Source organism: Erythranthe guttata, chromosome 2 (assembly GCF_056151865.1).
Source record: "Erythranthe guttata isolate IM_541 chromosome 2, IM_541, whole genome shotgun sequence".
In the NCBI taxonomy this organism is placed as follows: domain Eukaryota; kingdom Viridiplantae; phylum Streptophyta; class Magnoliopsida; order Lamiales; family Phrymaceae; genus Erythranthe; species Erythranthe guttata.
In genome coordinates, this window is record NC_142534.1 from 427,048 (window position 1) to 444,290 (window position 17,243).

General features: G+C 33.5%; 3 protein-coding genes across 3 annotated transcripts; 2 read left to right on the forward strand and 1 right to left on the reverse strand.

Annotated features, from left to right (window-relative positions):
- Positions 1-325: 325 nt before the first annotated feature.
- On the forward strand, positions 326-4,301 carry APX3 (ascorbate peroxidase 3). The gene is made up of 9 exons (XM_012981726.2): positions 326-552; positions 686-810; positions 1,499-1,548; positions 2,275-2,340; positions 2,516-2,564; positions 2,895-2,977; positions 3,077-3,156; positions 3,250-3,352; positions 3,883-4,301. Exons 1-9 carry the CDS (start codon positions 440-442, stop codon positions 4,078-4,080), a joined length of 867 nt encoding a protein of 288 aa, XP_012837180.1. The 5' UTR covers positions 326-439; the 3' UTR covers positions 4,081-4,301.
- A 3,124-nt stretch (positions 4,302-7,425) lies between these two features.
- LOC105957765 (myb-related protein 308) lies at positions 7,426-8,912 on the forward strand. Its single transcript, XM_012981725.2, has 2 exons — positions 7,426-8,046; positions 8,139-8,912. Exons 1-2 carry the CDS (start codon positions 7,784-7,786, stop codon positions 8,689-8,691), a joined length of 816 nt encoding a protein of 271 aa, XP_012837179.1. The 5' UTR covers positions 7,426-7,783; the 3' UTR covers positions 8,692-8,912.
- A 4,837-nt stretch (positions 8,913-13,749) lies between these two features.
- LOC105957763 (proteasome subunit alpha type-7) lies at positions 13,750-16,675 on the reverse strand. The gene is made up of 3 exons (XM_012981724.2): positions 16,307-16,675; positions 14,996-15,410; positions 13,750-14,100 (listed from the first exon to the last, which is right to left on the reverse strand). Exons 1-3 carry the CDS (start codon positions 16,477-16,479, stop codon positions 13,936-13,938), a joined length of 753 nt encoding a protein of 250 aa, XP_012837178.1. The 5' UTR covers positions 16,480-16,675; the 3' UTR covers positions 13,750-13,935.
- Positions 16,676-17,243: the final 568 nt, after the last annotated feature.

A 17,243-nucleotide genomic window follows, 5' to 3' on the forward strand; every position in this document is an offset into this window, starting at 1 on the left:
AACACATCACTCATTATTATCATTTTTAACAATTCTCTCTCAACTATTAAAAAAAAAATACAGGTAAAATTGAGAAAATGGTAATTAATGCATAATAAATTTTAAAATAATTAATAATATATGGAATATTTTTTTATTCATCAAAAGGATAATTAATTTAAAATAAATGGAGTTAATTCAAATATTTAATATACAATAATTTTGTATTGTTAGTGAAAGAGACTGTTAATTCTGGCCCATACCTAACCGATGGGCTCAGTTTCCAAGCACACAGTTACCGAGAAATAAGGTATTAATAAATAGAATAACCCAATAACCCCAGTCTGGGCCGATTCTTTACTCTTATTTGACGCCAATTAATATTCTAAATCTAAACCATCTTATGATCTTATCTCACCACTTTCCAAAAATATTCAGAGACTCACAGTAGCTATCTCCAATGGCGAAACTAATCGTCGACTCAGAATACCTCAAGGATGTCGACAAAGCTCGCCGTGAGCTCCGCGCTCTGATCTCCAACAAAAATTGCGCACCGATTATGCTTCGCTTGGCGTAAATTTTCATTTTCGTTTTCTCCTCTCTGAATTTTTTTTTCCGATTTTCACTTTGAGATGATAGTTTCACAAATCGAGTTCGAGATTAGTTCTATTCGTTTACCGGTTTTTGTTGATTATATGTTTACTAGATGGCATGATGCGGGGACTTATGATGTGAACACGAAGACTGGAGGCCCGAACGGTTCGATTCGGAACGAGGAGGAGTACACTCATGGCGCTAATAGCGGCTTGAAAATCGCGCTCGATTTTTGCGGTCAGTTACGTTAGGTTTTTGCGAGGTTATTTTTGCAGATTAATCTGTCTCTAGATTCGAAACGTTAAATAGTTTAGCATGCTTGTATGTGTTGCTTCATATACGTTAATCAAGCATCTGGTGCTGTTAATTGTTGGATAGTTTGGAAAATTATCATGAGTGTTGGATTATTTTCTGATTGAATATGATTGACTTCGCGGTTGATTCTGGTTATGCCTGTGTATTTTGATGAGTTTGCATGCTGAACGATGGGAATTTATGTTATCTTGTGCGATTGAGATGTTCGTAATTATACGATCATACTCTCAGGTTGATATATCTTTGCTGCGATACGAGGATTGAACATATCTTACTGTTGAACATAGTTTTACTTGATTGCGTTCATAAGTTATTCACGAGTCTGGTGCATTTGTGCAAGTTTCCGGGCTTGGTTAATTGGTTAATTGTTTATGACTTTGTAAATGGAAACTTATGTCTCTTATCTATGTCCGTACTTTAGGATGTGAAAATTTCACATCAGTTGGCCTTGTCTTGATTGATATTGAAGCATAGTTATTTGAATAGTTTTTATTTAGCGTGGTGGCAGAATTGAGCTTAGCGTGTCTGTTGAATTTAGAGAATATAAGTCCTTCATTTGAAAGTGTACATCTACCGGTTTTCTTATGGTCAGTTTTGTGTCTGATTGCAGAAGCGGTGAAGTCTAAATGCCCGAGAATTACATATGCAGATTTGTACCAGGTAATTTGCTTGGCTGGCTGCTTTTGGTTGCAATCGAGAAATAAAACCTTGTATAAGATAATCAGTTTTTCTATGTCAATGACCTAGTGCAAGCAAGTTTAAGATCTTGACTAATTATTATGCAGTAGCGATTTTACGCAAGGGGTTGGAGTATTGAATTCTCTAGACTTATTTATATTGTATCCATAACATCGCTCGAAAAATATGTGTTTAAGTTATTTGTGCTCTGCCCTTGTAGATAACATTACTCAATGAAATAAGTGTAAACAATCGTGCACTGCCTGTTGAGATAAAATCACTCAAAGAAAATTTTAATATTTGTAACTGCTAAACAAGTGCACGGGCATGCAAATTCTAATCCTGCTTCAGGGAATTATACTGGAGTACTAATACTGGAAATTTAGTGAATGTGAAGCATTGATTGGGAAGGAAATGAACAGAACCACTCTAATTTGTCGTTTTTTGATACTACCTCAACGTCACTTAGGGATGGGATGGATTGGGAAGAATCTAAAATCTAAAGTTACTGTTTCATTGAAATGTGCCGATAATTTTTTTTATTCTGGAATTGTTTTCTTGTTATCACGAAGTACACTGCGCATGTATTCTGCCTTGGATTCTCCAATTCATTTTTTGTCTCTATCAAGATATATGGATTTTTATATTTTCATGCTGTACTGGATGGTTGGATAAGTTAAGAGCAATCTGTTTTGTGCTTGCCTACAGCTTGCAGGTGTTGTTGCAGTAGAAGTCACTGGAGGCCCGACAATTAATTTTGTTCCTGGTAGAAAGGTACTCTTAATCTATCTTACATAAATAAAACAAAACTTGTCTTGTGCTAGAAGTTAAGCCTCATCATTCATCATGGATTAGGAACTAAAATTAGATTACGTGTATTGGCAAATTAGCTTAATCACATTAAGAAATAAGAACAATATTAATGCTATCCATCTCATGTTTCTTTCAGGATTCAAAGATTTCTCCAAAGGAAGGGCGGCTTCCAGATGCTAAAAAAGGTCAAACATAATATAATGGAAATCATAGTTGTCTGAACTTGCTATGATTAGATGCTATGATAACCACTATATGTGCTAATGCACATGCTATTTGCTCTACATTCTTTCACTGACATCATCAGATGTTAAAAAAACACTTTCTGCTTATATTGTCTCTCTATAAATATATTACAACTAACTGGAATTTTATATAGTAAAAATCCTTTTGCAATGACATTTCCTGCTCTTGCTCGTATATTGGCTTTAAGTTTTCAGAATCTGGCCACTTGTGAACTTTAATGAAGAGTGATTGGAAGTTCAACTAACATACTCTTTTGCATTCAATGTTAGGTGTGCCACATCTGAAGGATGTGTTTTATCGGATGGGTTTGTCCGATAAAGAAATCGTGGCACTATCTGGCGCTCACACCCTGGTAATTTCCATTTAATCACTTCCATGAATATAACCCACCTAGTGAACTTTTTTCTAAAGAACTTCTTTGACATAATTTGGTTATTAATATTTGTTTTAGGGAAGGGCACACCCTGAGAGATCGGGCTTTGATGGCCCTTGGACTAAAGAGCCACTGAAATTTGATAATTCATACTTTCAGTAAGTCCTTTAGAGTATATCAATGACCTTTTATCTATAATTATTATGATTATTTGTTCTTTTATGCCATTTCTACACGTTTATCTGAACCAGGGAGCTGCTTAAGGGAGAAAGTGAGGGACTGCTAAAACTCCCAACTGATGTTGCTTTGCTGGATGTTCCTGAGTTTAGGCATTATGTTGAGCTTTATGCAAAGGTACATTATTGGCTTCTAATCATCCACTTTAACAATGATTATGTTTCTTATTGGCAATTAGGATTTTGCACAACAGTCCATTTTAAAAGTTTATTCATGTCTCAATCAAGGACCTGAGAATCACCTGTTTTAAATCTTGGTTAATCTCAAAAGCTGATTCTAAAGAAGTTAAAGTTCACAAAAGTTAATTGCAAAAATCCTTTTCATCTTCTAATCAGCTTATATCATCATCATGATTCCCAGTCAACTTACTTTTGCACATGCCTCGTTAGAAAAAAACAAATTTCTTTTGTCCAATGATATTATTATTAGCTTTCGGCCCTGACTAGGACATATTTTACTCAATGAAACTTTGGAATGCTATTTGGTATCTGCCTATTTCACCATTAATGTTATGACTTTGTGGGCCATATCCGTTGTTAAACGGCCCAATTGTTTGCTTTAGCAGGCTAATGTTCATCATTACTACATAATTTCAAAAGTAGTTTGGGCCACTCTTGTAACCATTGTCTCATCATCCGCACATGCAGGATGAAGATACCTTCTTCAAAGATTACGCCGAGTCCCATAAAAAACTTTCCGAATTAGGATTTTCCCCAGCTCCAACTGGTGCAAAGGCAATTGTCAAAGATTGCACCATACTGGCACAAAGTGCCGTTGGAGTTGCTGTTGCTGCTACAGTGGTGATCCTGAGTTACTTTTACGAAGTCAGAAAAAAGATGAAATAGGTCAAACACACAATCATCTGTTTACTTCCGATTATATCCGAATTATTATAAACATAAACTAGTCCCTGCTTTCGAGTGGGATCATAGATTTGTATTCAAAACACGCACTATATACCGCTTGCTGAAATAATTACTGGAGATACTTGTCTCTGTATCTGTCTATTCACGAATTCATGCAAAATGGCTATTCCCGAGGAAAGCCGTGGAGATTGTTTCTTGAATTTCTTTGTGAATCACTTAGTGGTAGTAAAGACGTAGATCCATACTCGAACCTTAACAACGTGAACAATTGCTGCAAAATCCAGACCACTAATTTATAAGGAGACTATCCTCATGTTGTGTTATTTACAACCAAACAAAAACCAAGTTGTGCACAATTATGAAATGACACTCAACCAAAGCAATTAGAGATTATAGCACCAAACAAAATCTGGCCGACGAAAATGTGGGTCGTAAAATCCGATTCCTATCCATTTCACTTGCCATACTCTCCCTTTTTGTTTTTGGTTCTTATTCTCTCCACTTTCTATTCATAACTTTTCCCCTAATCGAAAAAAAAGAAAAACTAACCGGCCTCCAAATGTGGGTCAAAATTCAAATTGAAATAGACCCGGAGGGGGGGCTCACGGTAGAGGTAGGTAAGAGTTGTATTTAAGGACAACCCCCACGAGTATTGTTCATATACCTAAACACATGACATCCACGAGGGGGCTTATATGAGTTGTCACTCACTCACTCACTTGCCTATTCCAGATTAATTTGCCTACTCTTTCACACATGTTATTCATCTTTCTCAACCAAACCATGCATCTTTACATCTTTCTTACATCTCTTTTTTTTCCTTTTCCATATTCTTCCCCCTTATGGATTTCATTTTTTGTGTTTGTGTAATGCATATATCCAACCTAAAAAATTGAACCAACCTAACTAATTTATAACTACTAGCTTATGACTTATAGTGGCGCCTATGAGCATGACAAGTGCCAACACAAAGTTTGATGGATGGATGAGGGAAGCTTCATGGAAGACCTATAGCAATTGGTTGTGTATTAGTCTTGATACTACGCCTGATGGATAAGATATACATCAGATAGTTTTATACTATGTATCTGTATACACACAATCACACACATGCATATACGCGAGTGAGCGTAAAGTAGGTAGTTCGATACACACGTGTTTGGTGAAATTACCCCAAGTGTAGGTTCGAATAACCCGTGTGTGTCATTCATTGGATACTTTTCACATATTATTTCTTTTTTTCTTTCTAGTTTTGTTAGTTTATGTATGACATATATTGAAATTGGACATGAATACATGATGTGGATAGCTTTTAATATTTGGTTGGTGTTGGTTAAATGATTTTATAAAAAATAAAATAAAGAAATATATGGATAAGCTTAATGAGGTGTTATTTTTTTATTTTATTTTATATAAATATATAAAAAAAAAATGGATGGTGTTTTTTGTTACGTTGAAAGAGGAGATAACATTGGTATGGAAATAAAATGAGAAACCGTGCCATAATTCAAAATGAAAGGTGGAGCCATTTTTGGATGATGACAGTCGGGGATAAAGGTGAAAAGGTAGGTAACATAAACACAAGTTGTGACATCTATTGTATCTATCTATATCTATGTACATACATTTATGTATGTATGTGTATGCAGTGGCGGATGTAGCCATGGTCTAGGGTGTGCAGTTGCACACCCTTGGTTTTCATAAAATATTACTATTATACATAAAATAACAGAAAAGGCATTTGGTTGAAGTGGTAAAGATATGTCCTGACCTATTAGTAGGTCATGGGTTCGAAACCCACCTTCACAATTATTAAATTTTTTTGAAATCTTATCATTTTTCAACTTTTTGGTTTTTAAATATTTCCACAATTCACCTAAAATTTGTAAATTATAAATTTTTGGTCCACTATTTTTATAAAGTGATATTTTAATTTTTTATTCTATAATTTCGAACCCCCTTGGCAAAAATCCTGGATCCGCCACTGTGTGTATGCAGAGACTCTTGAATATTTTTTTCTATATTACTGATAATAAAAAAAAAAGAAAAAAATGTATATATGGATCAAGATTCATAATAGCCTCGTAGGTACAAGTTGGTGTCGATGTTATTTTCGGGTCGGAGGAGAAAACCATGTGGTGGTGGTGGTGGTGGGTGACTAATGCTATTTATGAGCAATGTTATCTATATATGTATTTCATTTATATCCCCTATTATTATCTATATTATATATATTATATATATTTTTGGTTCATCTTCACCTATTTTGATATGCAATAATAAGCCAACAACCACAATTAATTAACTTGGAATTGGTATAATGAATAACACTTGTCAATTCAATCTCCTTATTTTTTTTAAAAAAATAAATCTATTTCTATAGGCGTATAAATCAACAGTACTATAGTTTTCGTTCGTAACAAAATTTGATTTTCTTTTTTTGAAAAGTTTAATCATCAAACTGCCCTCCCAAGTCACAACCCTAACCATATTTTAACTTGCACCATAATTAACGATTTGGACATAGAAAAATAAGAGAAGTGGAATAACTAAAGCCCACACATCCAACTATTATAATACGTTGCAACTTGCAACCACACACACTCAATTTTTTTTTAAATATAAATCCTTCTAGAAGGAAGGCCTTTAAATATAACAATCATATTATTTTAACACATTGTGCATGTTGGTAGAATAAAGTACAACACCTACCTTCTCTATAATATACTTAGTCTCATGATTAAGGATAACAGCACTTAATTGGCAACATATATTTATCTCCTCCAACTAATTCTCTAATTAATCAAACCCAAAAACCATCTAATCCAACAATTTCGCATTTATCCTGAAATTAATAATGCAAATTATATATTATTATCATTTGAAAGAAAAAAAAAGGAATGATTTAAGCAAAAAATATATATGGTGACAGATATACAGTAGTATAAATGTTGGTACAAAATGTTTGGCCAGACTTCACCAGAAACCATTAACTATGTTAATTAGCTCCAACAAACATCATTACACAAAAGGGTGTCCCATATTTATTTATTTCTATCACCACATTTATTTATATATACACATATACATTTACTTAAGTTATTAACAAAAACAAAAGTTGGTTCAGAGTTTGGATGAAAGACAAAATTAAAATATATATATGACACAATTTCCAGTAGCTCTAATATATATTACTTTACACCTACCTGAAGTTTACCTATATATTGTTAATTAATTAATTAGTTATAAATGTCACTTTTATTTTACCTAAATTATTATAATTTATGTATATATATAATCATCACAAAGAGAGTTGCCACAACTAGCCCACTTCTCTCAAATTAAACCTGTCTTACCAACTCACATCTAGAAGCAATTACTACTACCCCACCCCACCCCACCCCACCCCCTACCCCACCCCCCCCCCCCCTAAATGAGAGTCAAAATCTTGTAGATATATGTATATATAAATAACTCCCTATCAAAGTTTTTAAAAGGCCGGGCATTGATATATGCTCAATCACACCATCAATCCTATACACACAAAATAAAAGCACTTAAAATAAAAATACTATTTTGCAGGAAAAAAAAAAAAAAAAAAAAGTTTGAGCGCCTTTTAAATCTGAAAAATTGTTTTTTTTTTTTTTTTTTCCTTTTCTAAATTAAAAAAAGGAACAAGAAAATGGGAAGATCTCCTTGCTGTGAGAAAGCTCACACGAACAAAGGCGCGTGGACTAAAGAAGAAGACGATCGTTTGATCGCTTACATACGGGCCCACGGCGAGGGATGCTGGCGTTCGCTGCCGAAATCCGCCGGACTCCTCCGCTGCGGGAAGAGCTGCCGCCTCCGGTGGATCAACTATCTCAGGCCAGACCTCAAACGCGGCAACTTCACCGAAGAAGAAGACGAACTCATTATCAAACTCCACAGCCTTCTCGGCAACAAGTAAGCATGCATCCTACACACACACACACACATGTATATATACATATATATATATATATATATTAAGATGTTTGTTTATTGGGAAAATACAGGTGGTCCCTAATTGCCGGAAGGTTACCGGGAAGAACAGACAATGAGATAAAGAATTACTGGAATACCCATATCAGAAGAAAGCTTTTGAGCAGGGGTATTGACCCCACTACTCACCGACCAATCAATCATGATCCCGCTATTATTATTAATAATAATATTTCATTTTCCGGTACTGCAAGTTCCAAGGATGAAGATCGGAAAAATATGAGTGGCGGCGGCGGCGGCGGTGGTGGGTTGATCGTCGGGAAAGAAGAGAAAATGATCAGCAGCCCGGTTAATATTATTACAAAAGAACGGTGCCCGGATTTGAATCTTGAACTGAGAATCAGCCCACCCACTTATCAAGAACCGATTTTGATGATGATGAAATCAGACAGTGATGAAGATGTAAGTAGTACTGTGTGCTTCGCATGTAGTACTGTTCCACAGAAAAGCAAAGAGTGTGGGTGTGGTAATAGTGTTATTATTACTGGAAGTAGCAGTAATTCTGGGTATGATTTTCTTGGGTTGAAGACTGCTGTTTTGGACTATAGAAGCTTGGAGATGAAATGATCATCACCAATATTTTATTAAGTTTTTTTTTTTTTTTTTTTTTAAGTTTAATTAAGGTGTAAGAATTAAAGATTAATTCATAAAAATGTAGTGAATAGAGGTATAATTAATAATATTAATTACTATTTTAGTATTAGTTAGTTGAGATATTTTCTTGAATATTTGTAAAATTAATAGTTGAATATTTTTATTGCATGACATTATTTTTATTATAGTATCAATACATGCATCATAGTATATGACCAATTAATTATACACAATTTAATTTGGTCAGGGATTTTTTTTATTTTATGAATGATTTTTATTACAAATTTGTCAGAGGTTTTTGATAAATGATCATTCAAATTAATGTTTCATGAATTTTGTGGGGTGTTTTATTTATGTATTTGTATATATATATCCCAGACAAAGATGTGTACTTGTGGAGTTAACTACATTCTGGTACGTAGGAAGTTACATGCAAATGGTTAAAGTGGTCCATAAAATATTTATTAATTTCACCATGCATACAATACAATAAATTCTATTTTTTACATGCTGAAATTCTTGATTTTAATTTATTTTAAATTTTCTGTTATAGTATTTAAATAAAAGTATAGTTCAAAAAAGAAAATAATTTGGTGATTGCTATTTTCAAAAAGTTTCGTCTACTTGCAAAATCTCAACAGTCCAGGCTCACGAGTTTTGGCAACTCGTCCACTTGCCATATCTAATTATTTACCAAATTCTTTTTCCTTTTTATATATAGGATAAATTATACCTACACCCCTTAGGTATACTAAAATAATTTTAAGGTCCTTGTAGTATTGGTAATTACAACCACACTTCTGAAACAATTACCGGAGCCAAGATTTCATGCCCTTGGGACCGACATGCATTATATTAGTTTTCCGCGGGTCGTTTTTGCTACCATAGACGTATTTTATATATATCCAATGCACTATTCCGTTAGGGATTCTAACAATGTTTTAGGAGGTGATTGTAATTATCGATACTATAGGGACCTTAAAGTTATTTTAGCATGGTTTAGGGGTCTAGGTGTAATTTACCCTATATAAAAAATTAAAAAAATTAAGAAATAAATTTGTCCCATTAAAATTAAATGTTGCAACTCGATCTCTATCCTTATCTTTAGAGCTTTTTGGTATCTTTGATATGGATTGTCTGATGAATCATGTGAGATGTAGAATTTGAACTCCATTTTTCTCTTCACTACTTTTTTTTTTCTTTTTTTCTTTTTTTCCTTTTATCTAATATTAGATTATATTCCCTTTTTGATAAATAATTGTTATTTGTCATGTTGTTCAGCAGAAGATATGAATGAAGAACAACCAAACGGATAAGCTGTGAGAGGATGAGATGAAAAGAAGACGAAATAGTTAGGTAACCTATCTTTTCCAACACTATTATTAATATATTTACTAACACATACATTTATTTAATAATTATTATTTTTTATTTTTATAATCGGTAGAATGAAATTAAATAAAATAGTAATATAGTACATAAAATAATAAATGAAATAAACCCATTCATTATACCATCCTTCTACCAACTTTAGCTTACTATTTTTTTCTTTTTTAGCCGTGATCTACCAACCTAGCAATATTTATATATATTTATATATAATATACATATATTATTTGCCACTTGCTTATAATGTATTTATTTTCATTTACATATTAATATATGACTTTAAATCATATGATCTCATGTAAATGATAAATAATTAATCCAAGAAGAGCTCTAAATTATATTTATCAATGTGTTAAGCTTGGGGGGTTCATGTATTAACATACTATCTTTATACTAGAATAGATTTTTTTTATATACTTTAAAATTTTAATTTGGTATAGAATTCATTTATGGTGTACCTAAATCAATTATGGGATTAGGTCAAACCGTTTTTCGATAGTACTCATCTCAACCAGAGAGTATTTAAGTTTGCAATAATTTCCAAGTTTCACAAAGTTAATAAATGCACCTACTAAACTCAAAATTTGTGTACATTCATATGGATATATATATTCTTAAATAAAATTGAATTAATAATTACAACTCCAGAACAATTACTATTTAATAACTCTTAATTATATATATTTATTTATTTACCCACAATTTTTTTCAATAGTGTTAGGTAGAAAGATTAGAAGCTTCGGTGAGATATTTATTAAATTCCCAGTTTTTCAAGAAAATAAATTGTTTAATTAATAGGGATTAGGACTTACAAAGATCACTTATTGATCTCTCTACTAATTTTGTAATTAATTATTGATTCTGCCCCTTAATCTGGATTTTTTGGTTAATAATTTAGAGTCCAATTTCAACTAACCTCACATGCAAGCATCCTAGTGAGGGCCCTTATAGGTCCCATTAATTAATGGGTAAATTACAATTAAAAGTAAGATTAATTTACGAAAAAATCCCTCTTTTTTTTTCATAATTACATCCACCCTTTTTGTAATTTACAGATTTCTAACAATAATACCCTTTTGTAGGGGGTGTATGTAAGAAATTAACAAAATTTAGGGAGCTGGATGTAATTTCTCAAAAGAAAGGCACCACAAATTCCACTATTTTGCCTTGACCCCACGGCAACGAGCTTATAACTTTTGTTCATTAATCATCTTTGATTAAAATAAATAAATAAATAAACAAAAAAGTCAAGTCCAAGTCGATCTAAACATTTAAGAAAAAAAAAGGATCAGAATTGCAAATTCAGAAAATGTGAAGGACCTTATGAGTAATTAGTGAAACGTTGTTTCGCACACGCTATTAACTTATTTCGTTGTGGGCGGTAGTTGGCAGCCGCCCGACGTAGGCCTCAAATTGTCCGTTAGACTAGTGGGCCCCAACTATGCCCAGCCCAAACTCAACGCCTAATTACATATTGGGCCCACTTAATGTTGTCGCTCTCGTAATTTACCCCTCTTCTTTCCATAATTCTCATTTTAGCCCCCACTTTCCTTTTACTTTTGCTATAAACTACCTTACCTTTTCTTAAATTTACAATTTTCCTTTTTAGTTTTTACTTACTATAATACGTTGCAGAAAGACAACGTACAATTCGGTTTGTTGAATTTAATCAAAAATAATAATAATAAGAAAAGATGAAATGAAGAAACGAATCTAATTAAAAAATTATTTAATTATTGACGCTGATGTAATTACCCTTTTTTTGTCAAACACGTGTGTTTAGTGTTCACTTCACCATATAAGTTATAATATTTTACTACATGATTAGGCGAATATATTAATCATTATTTAAATCGTTACTAAAAAAATCTTTTGCATTTCACGTAATTAGTGTTGATAAAAGAAGAGTCGGCAAATATTTTACATATTATATAGTTGTGCCTGTTTTTCATATGCATTAATCAGCAAATTTACACAGCATTAATTTCCGTTAACAACCGCTAACCCACACAAAGTTTGACAGTGAAATAATGTGTCAAATTAGTCAAATTCTGTGTTAATTTAATATTTAATTGATGTGATCTATTGATTTTGTGAGTCATTTGCAGTAATGTGTGGTTATCTATTTATTATTTATTTTTCAGAGATATTCGATTTTGTCCATAAAAAAGTAGTGAAGATGAACGTCACTTCAGACGATCCTTTCACATATAAATTCGAACAAGGTCACATTATGTACATACTCAAGTAGATTATTATACACGAGAGTACTGGTTTACCAAATGCATTCATATAGATGGCTGCAAATTTCTTCACTTTAAGAAAAAAATTAAAATTTCATGGTAAAATAACTCAATGACTTTCTTTCTAAATCAATTCCTAATTATAGAAACCTAATTTATTAATTAAACTATAGTTTGTTAATTAAAGTATAGTTTAATAATTCTATTTTGGGTAAATTACAAACTCCTGAAAACTCCTGAGGTATGGTCTAATTACGTAACCCCCTCTTGTTAGGATAATTACAACCACCCCTCAACTATAAATCTTCTTACACGTTCACCCTTGTGGTTTCAAATTTAGTGGAATCTCCTAGATTAGATGTAATATTATCACTTTTGTACCATTTTATCCATTTGAGCTCCACATTTTGAAGTAAAATGATCATAAGATGTGTTTTTTGGCTTCTATATATCAGATTGTGGTGCATCATAAACTGTATTTTTACACAAAACGGGTACAAAGTCGAGTTCATTCCACGGAATCTAGATGATTATGTTGAAGCTGACACCATAAGGGTGTAGGTGTAAGAAGATCAATAATTGAGGGGAATAAATATAATTATCCAAACAAGAGGGATATTTTTGTAATTTGACCATACCTCATGGATGGTTGTAATTTACGGTTTTGGTATTGAAGCGTAAGATAGCAAAAGCAGGGAAGGTGGGAGAAGTGAACAAGTTTGGTGAGATATGAAGAAAGGTGGACCCCACAAGCCCATTAGTGGATAGAGTTTATTTACTAATAAAACCCATTAAGGGCCCAAAATGAAAATAATAGAGAGTAGAGCCCACCATCCCTAGTTTTGGTACTTGTCTCCTTTCCCCCGTGACCATCATTTATTGCCCACACTAACCTCTATACCAATGCAATATTTTTTCAGTCTATATTTACCATTTTATCCCTCCCAATTTTTATTACTACGAAATAAAATTGCACTATTTGTTTACACATTCGAAAACTACCCAATTTTGTTTATCCGGTGTTTGGTAAAAGGATTGAAAAGCACTGACAAATGCAGCAAGGTCAGGAAATGATCGGAAGAAATCGGGTCAATTATTGCAGATTTGTTATCTACTATATGAATCACACATTTAACCACCACATAAAATTATCCTTTATGGATCACACAAATCTTAGCCGAAACCAATTTTATTATATATAAAGTTATGACAAGAAAGAGAGTGAGAGATCGAAATCTGTGGAGACAACAGTAATCAAATTATTGCTCCAACAGTTAAATTGAACTACTCCCTTGTCCGTTGTGGGGTCGGTTATTAATTATCAGATTTCAATTTTTAGTTTGATATCCAGACAAACAAATACAACTTGCCATTAAATAATTTAAAAAAAAATAGAAAAAGAAAATAACATACTCTGTTAAATATTTTTTGCAGAAAAATAATCCAAGTTGAATCTTACTCTGTTAAATCCAATACTAAAAGAAGCCCAACACGAAATGAAATTATAGGGCCGAATTGATTAATCGCACTACCTTGACAGGCCCAGAAGCAGCAACACAATGTGCAGAATAATAATAATTTGAAACTAAGTTTCCTTAGTTGAAGGGGCTTTCTTAGCAGCCTCGGCAGCAGCTTTCTCTGCTTCTATCTCAGCAACAACGGCGTCGATTTCTGATTCTTCAAGTTGCTTCAGTCCGTGCTCTTTCGTCATTACACCTACTTCGATATTCTTTCCTCCACTCTCCACAACCTTCAATTATCATATTATATTTTACATGTTATCTATCACCCAACATTTAAAATAAGACGAGAAAACGAGAATGTAGTATAAAACCATCTACGTCAAAAACCATGTTCAAATGTTGCTTTTATAAACTTGGTCATCAATCACTGCAGACTTCAGTTAACCATATAAATCAGTATGCTAGAGATATATAGTTTTTCCCATTTTGATTGAAAATGCTTGCCTACGGAATTTACTAAATTTCTTAGACAAGGTCTGAGAAAGAAGATTACGTTTTAGGATCTAGACTTGTAAAATTGTGAGGCTTTGCAACTCTTCCTAATATCATGTTGCTTAATGAATCGAAAATAAATACCAAAAGATAACATCGACTTTAACTTATACGCTAAAGCTATTCCTCAGTTCTAACCCACCTTCAAATGGCAACACAAATTAAACATAGGCAACATTCAAGTACAAAAAGAACAAAGCCAAAACCAGATATTCATTCTCTTAGAAAGTTAAGAGAAGATGCACCAAATTCAACTCAACTACTTCAACTGAGAATTTTACTGTTTCAAGAACAAAAAAACAGTTGATCTCTAAAATGATTTCTGCTATCTACGTATTCCCCAAATAAAAACCCTGAGAAAGACCAAATCATGCTCGATAATAACTTCCAAATGTATATCACTGTCGCATAAATCTCAGTAAATGCTGTCAGTGTTCCATCCACTTGAAGGAACGAAAAGCATAGAAATTTCCGGAAAGACTTCCTCTGAAATCTTATATCTTGACACACGTACAGACACGATATAAGAGCAAAAGCAGACAGAAAATGACAGGCATCTAATAAATAAAAAAATGCATACAATAAGTGTAAGCAAATGGGCATTGAGCCACATGAACACGGATGATTTACCTCGAGCAAAGCACGAATCGCTAACTTGAGAGTTTCTTGGCCATGTGTTTCCTTGTAATTCTTCTCCAGAAACTCTCTGATAGAGTTCGAATTCCTCCCAGTCGCATTTGCTTTCCATGCTGAAAATGTGCCAGATGGATCTGTCTGATAAAGTGACGGAGTACCAGTATGTGGGTCAAACCCAATAATCAAGGTCGAAAGGCCAAAAGGTCTCACACCACCACTTTGTGTGTACTTCTGCTGAAGACCGGCAATGTAGCGAGTTATGTATTCAACTGTTACAGGATCCTCAATCGTAAGCTTGTGACTCTGGCATTCAATCCGTGCCTTGTTTATTAAGACACGTGCATCTGCTTTCAGCCCAGCGCAGGCCAAGGCAATGTGATTATCTAAATTAACAATCTTCCTTACCGATCTGAAAGACGCAATAAAACAAACATGGATGTTAAGTACCGTTTCTTGAACAATGCAAGTTTGAAATTGCAGGGATTACATTCAGAACATGTCAGTAATGCATAACAAATGGCTAAAATCGGACGATTTCAAAGTTCAATAGAATAGTTGACTAATGGATGACAAATAACAACGGAACTCTTTTCGCATACAACCGAGTCCTAAGAGGGATTCATAGATATTAGACCAAAGCTAATGAATATTGCAAGTCAACCAGAAAGCTTCATTGTCCATTGGTTTGTATATTCGATGTTTACATGTACCGACACATGACCTGAATCTCAAGTGCTTGATATGATCTAGAACTGTTAGTAATGGAAAACTGAAATTCACGTAACACAATCACCACGTTCTATTTTTTTCACCCATTTTGAAGAATAACTGAAGTATCAAGGTAAAGCCAATTTGTTCGTATCTACGCAACCAAGGGCGAATGCTTTGCTTAAAGTTCGATGACCAGAAACCAAAGTTCAAAAAAATCGCATATCAAATCTAATTTTACAATTGAATCCCAAAATATGAAATCATTTGCTCAATATACATAGAAGCTCAAGCTAGGGTTTAACAACAACAGAGCTACACACAGTTCCCGCTCTACAACCCCCACCCATGCCTAATAAGAACATCGTTGCAGCCTTCAATAAACATAAATAGTAAAAAAAATTGCCAAAAAGAAAATCAAAAGCAGAAATAATTCACACCCAATTCTCAATAATACATTACAGTAAACAAGTCGATGCATCAAACTAGCAAACCCCAAGCCTAAATAAAAAAAAAAAATCATTCATCTGAACAAAAATAAATTAGCATATGATACAAAATAACATTGTGCGATCTGCGAGAGAGAAGAACAGAAACCTCGAATCCTGAAGCTTAGGAGCGGACTTCTTCTCAACGGCGAGCACGATGGTATCGGTGCCGCGAACTCCGACGGCGGCGTTTCCTTTGCGTACGGCCTCGAGAGCGTACTCCACCTGGAATAAATGACCATCCGGCGAGAACACCGTAATTGCTCTGTCGTATCGGGCCATCTCTCTATCTTTCCTTTTACAGTGTTCAAATCAAAACGAAGTGTGGTTTCGATCTATCTATGAACTTATTTTCCTCTAATTTATCACTTTTCTTTTCCCTGTGAGGATTTGCAGAGTGAAATCGGGAAGACGAACAACAGAACTTGAACAACACGAAATGGGCGACACTGCCAAACAAATTGAACACATTTTTTTTTTTTTTTTTTTTTTTTTTATTATTATTCGATATAAATATTTAAATTATAGACTGGGCTGAAAAGGATAAAATATTAAATAAAAGCCCACAACTAAAGCCCGGTTACTATTGTTTTGATGGGCTTTGGCCCAAAGCAGCTGACCCTAGTCTTTGAATTACATTTTTCATGATAATAGAATATTTAATGATCTTATGTTCTAGATTTAAAATCATACAATTATTTATTGCGTAATATATTTCTCCAATAATTTTAAAAAATTGGAATTTGTTTTTGCATTGAGTAAAATCATTCATGTATGGTGGTTTTATCTATCCTACACCCGGTGAAGGTTACACCGGGTGATTTTTCACCGTTGATCTACACACATCAATGTGGGTGTGTGTGTGTTTGTGTGTATATTAATGGTAAAGATCTACCCGGTGTATTTCACCCGGTGTAGGATCTCAAAAGCCCATGTATGGTTATGTATCAATAAACATTTGGGAAAATACAGTTTGCACCCCTAAACTATGGAATATGTACCAAGGACCCCTGAACTACAAAACGAACCAAATTGGCCCCTCCATT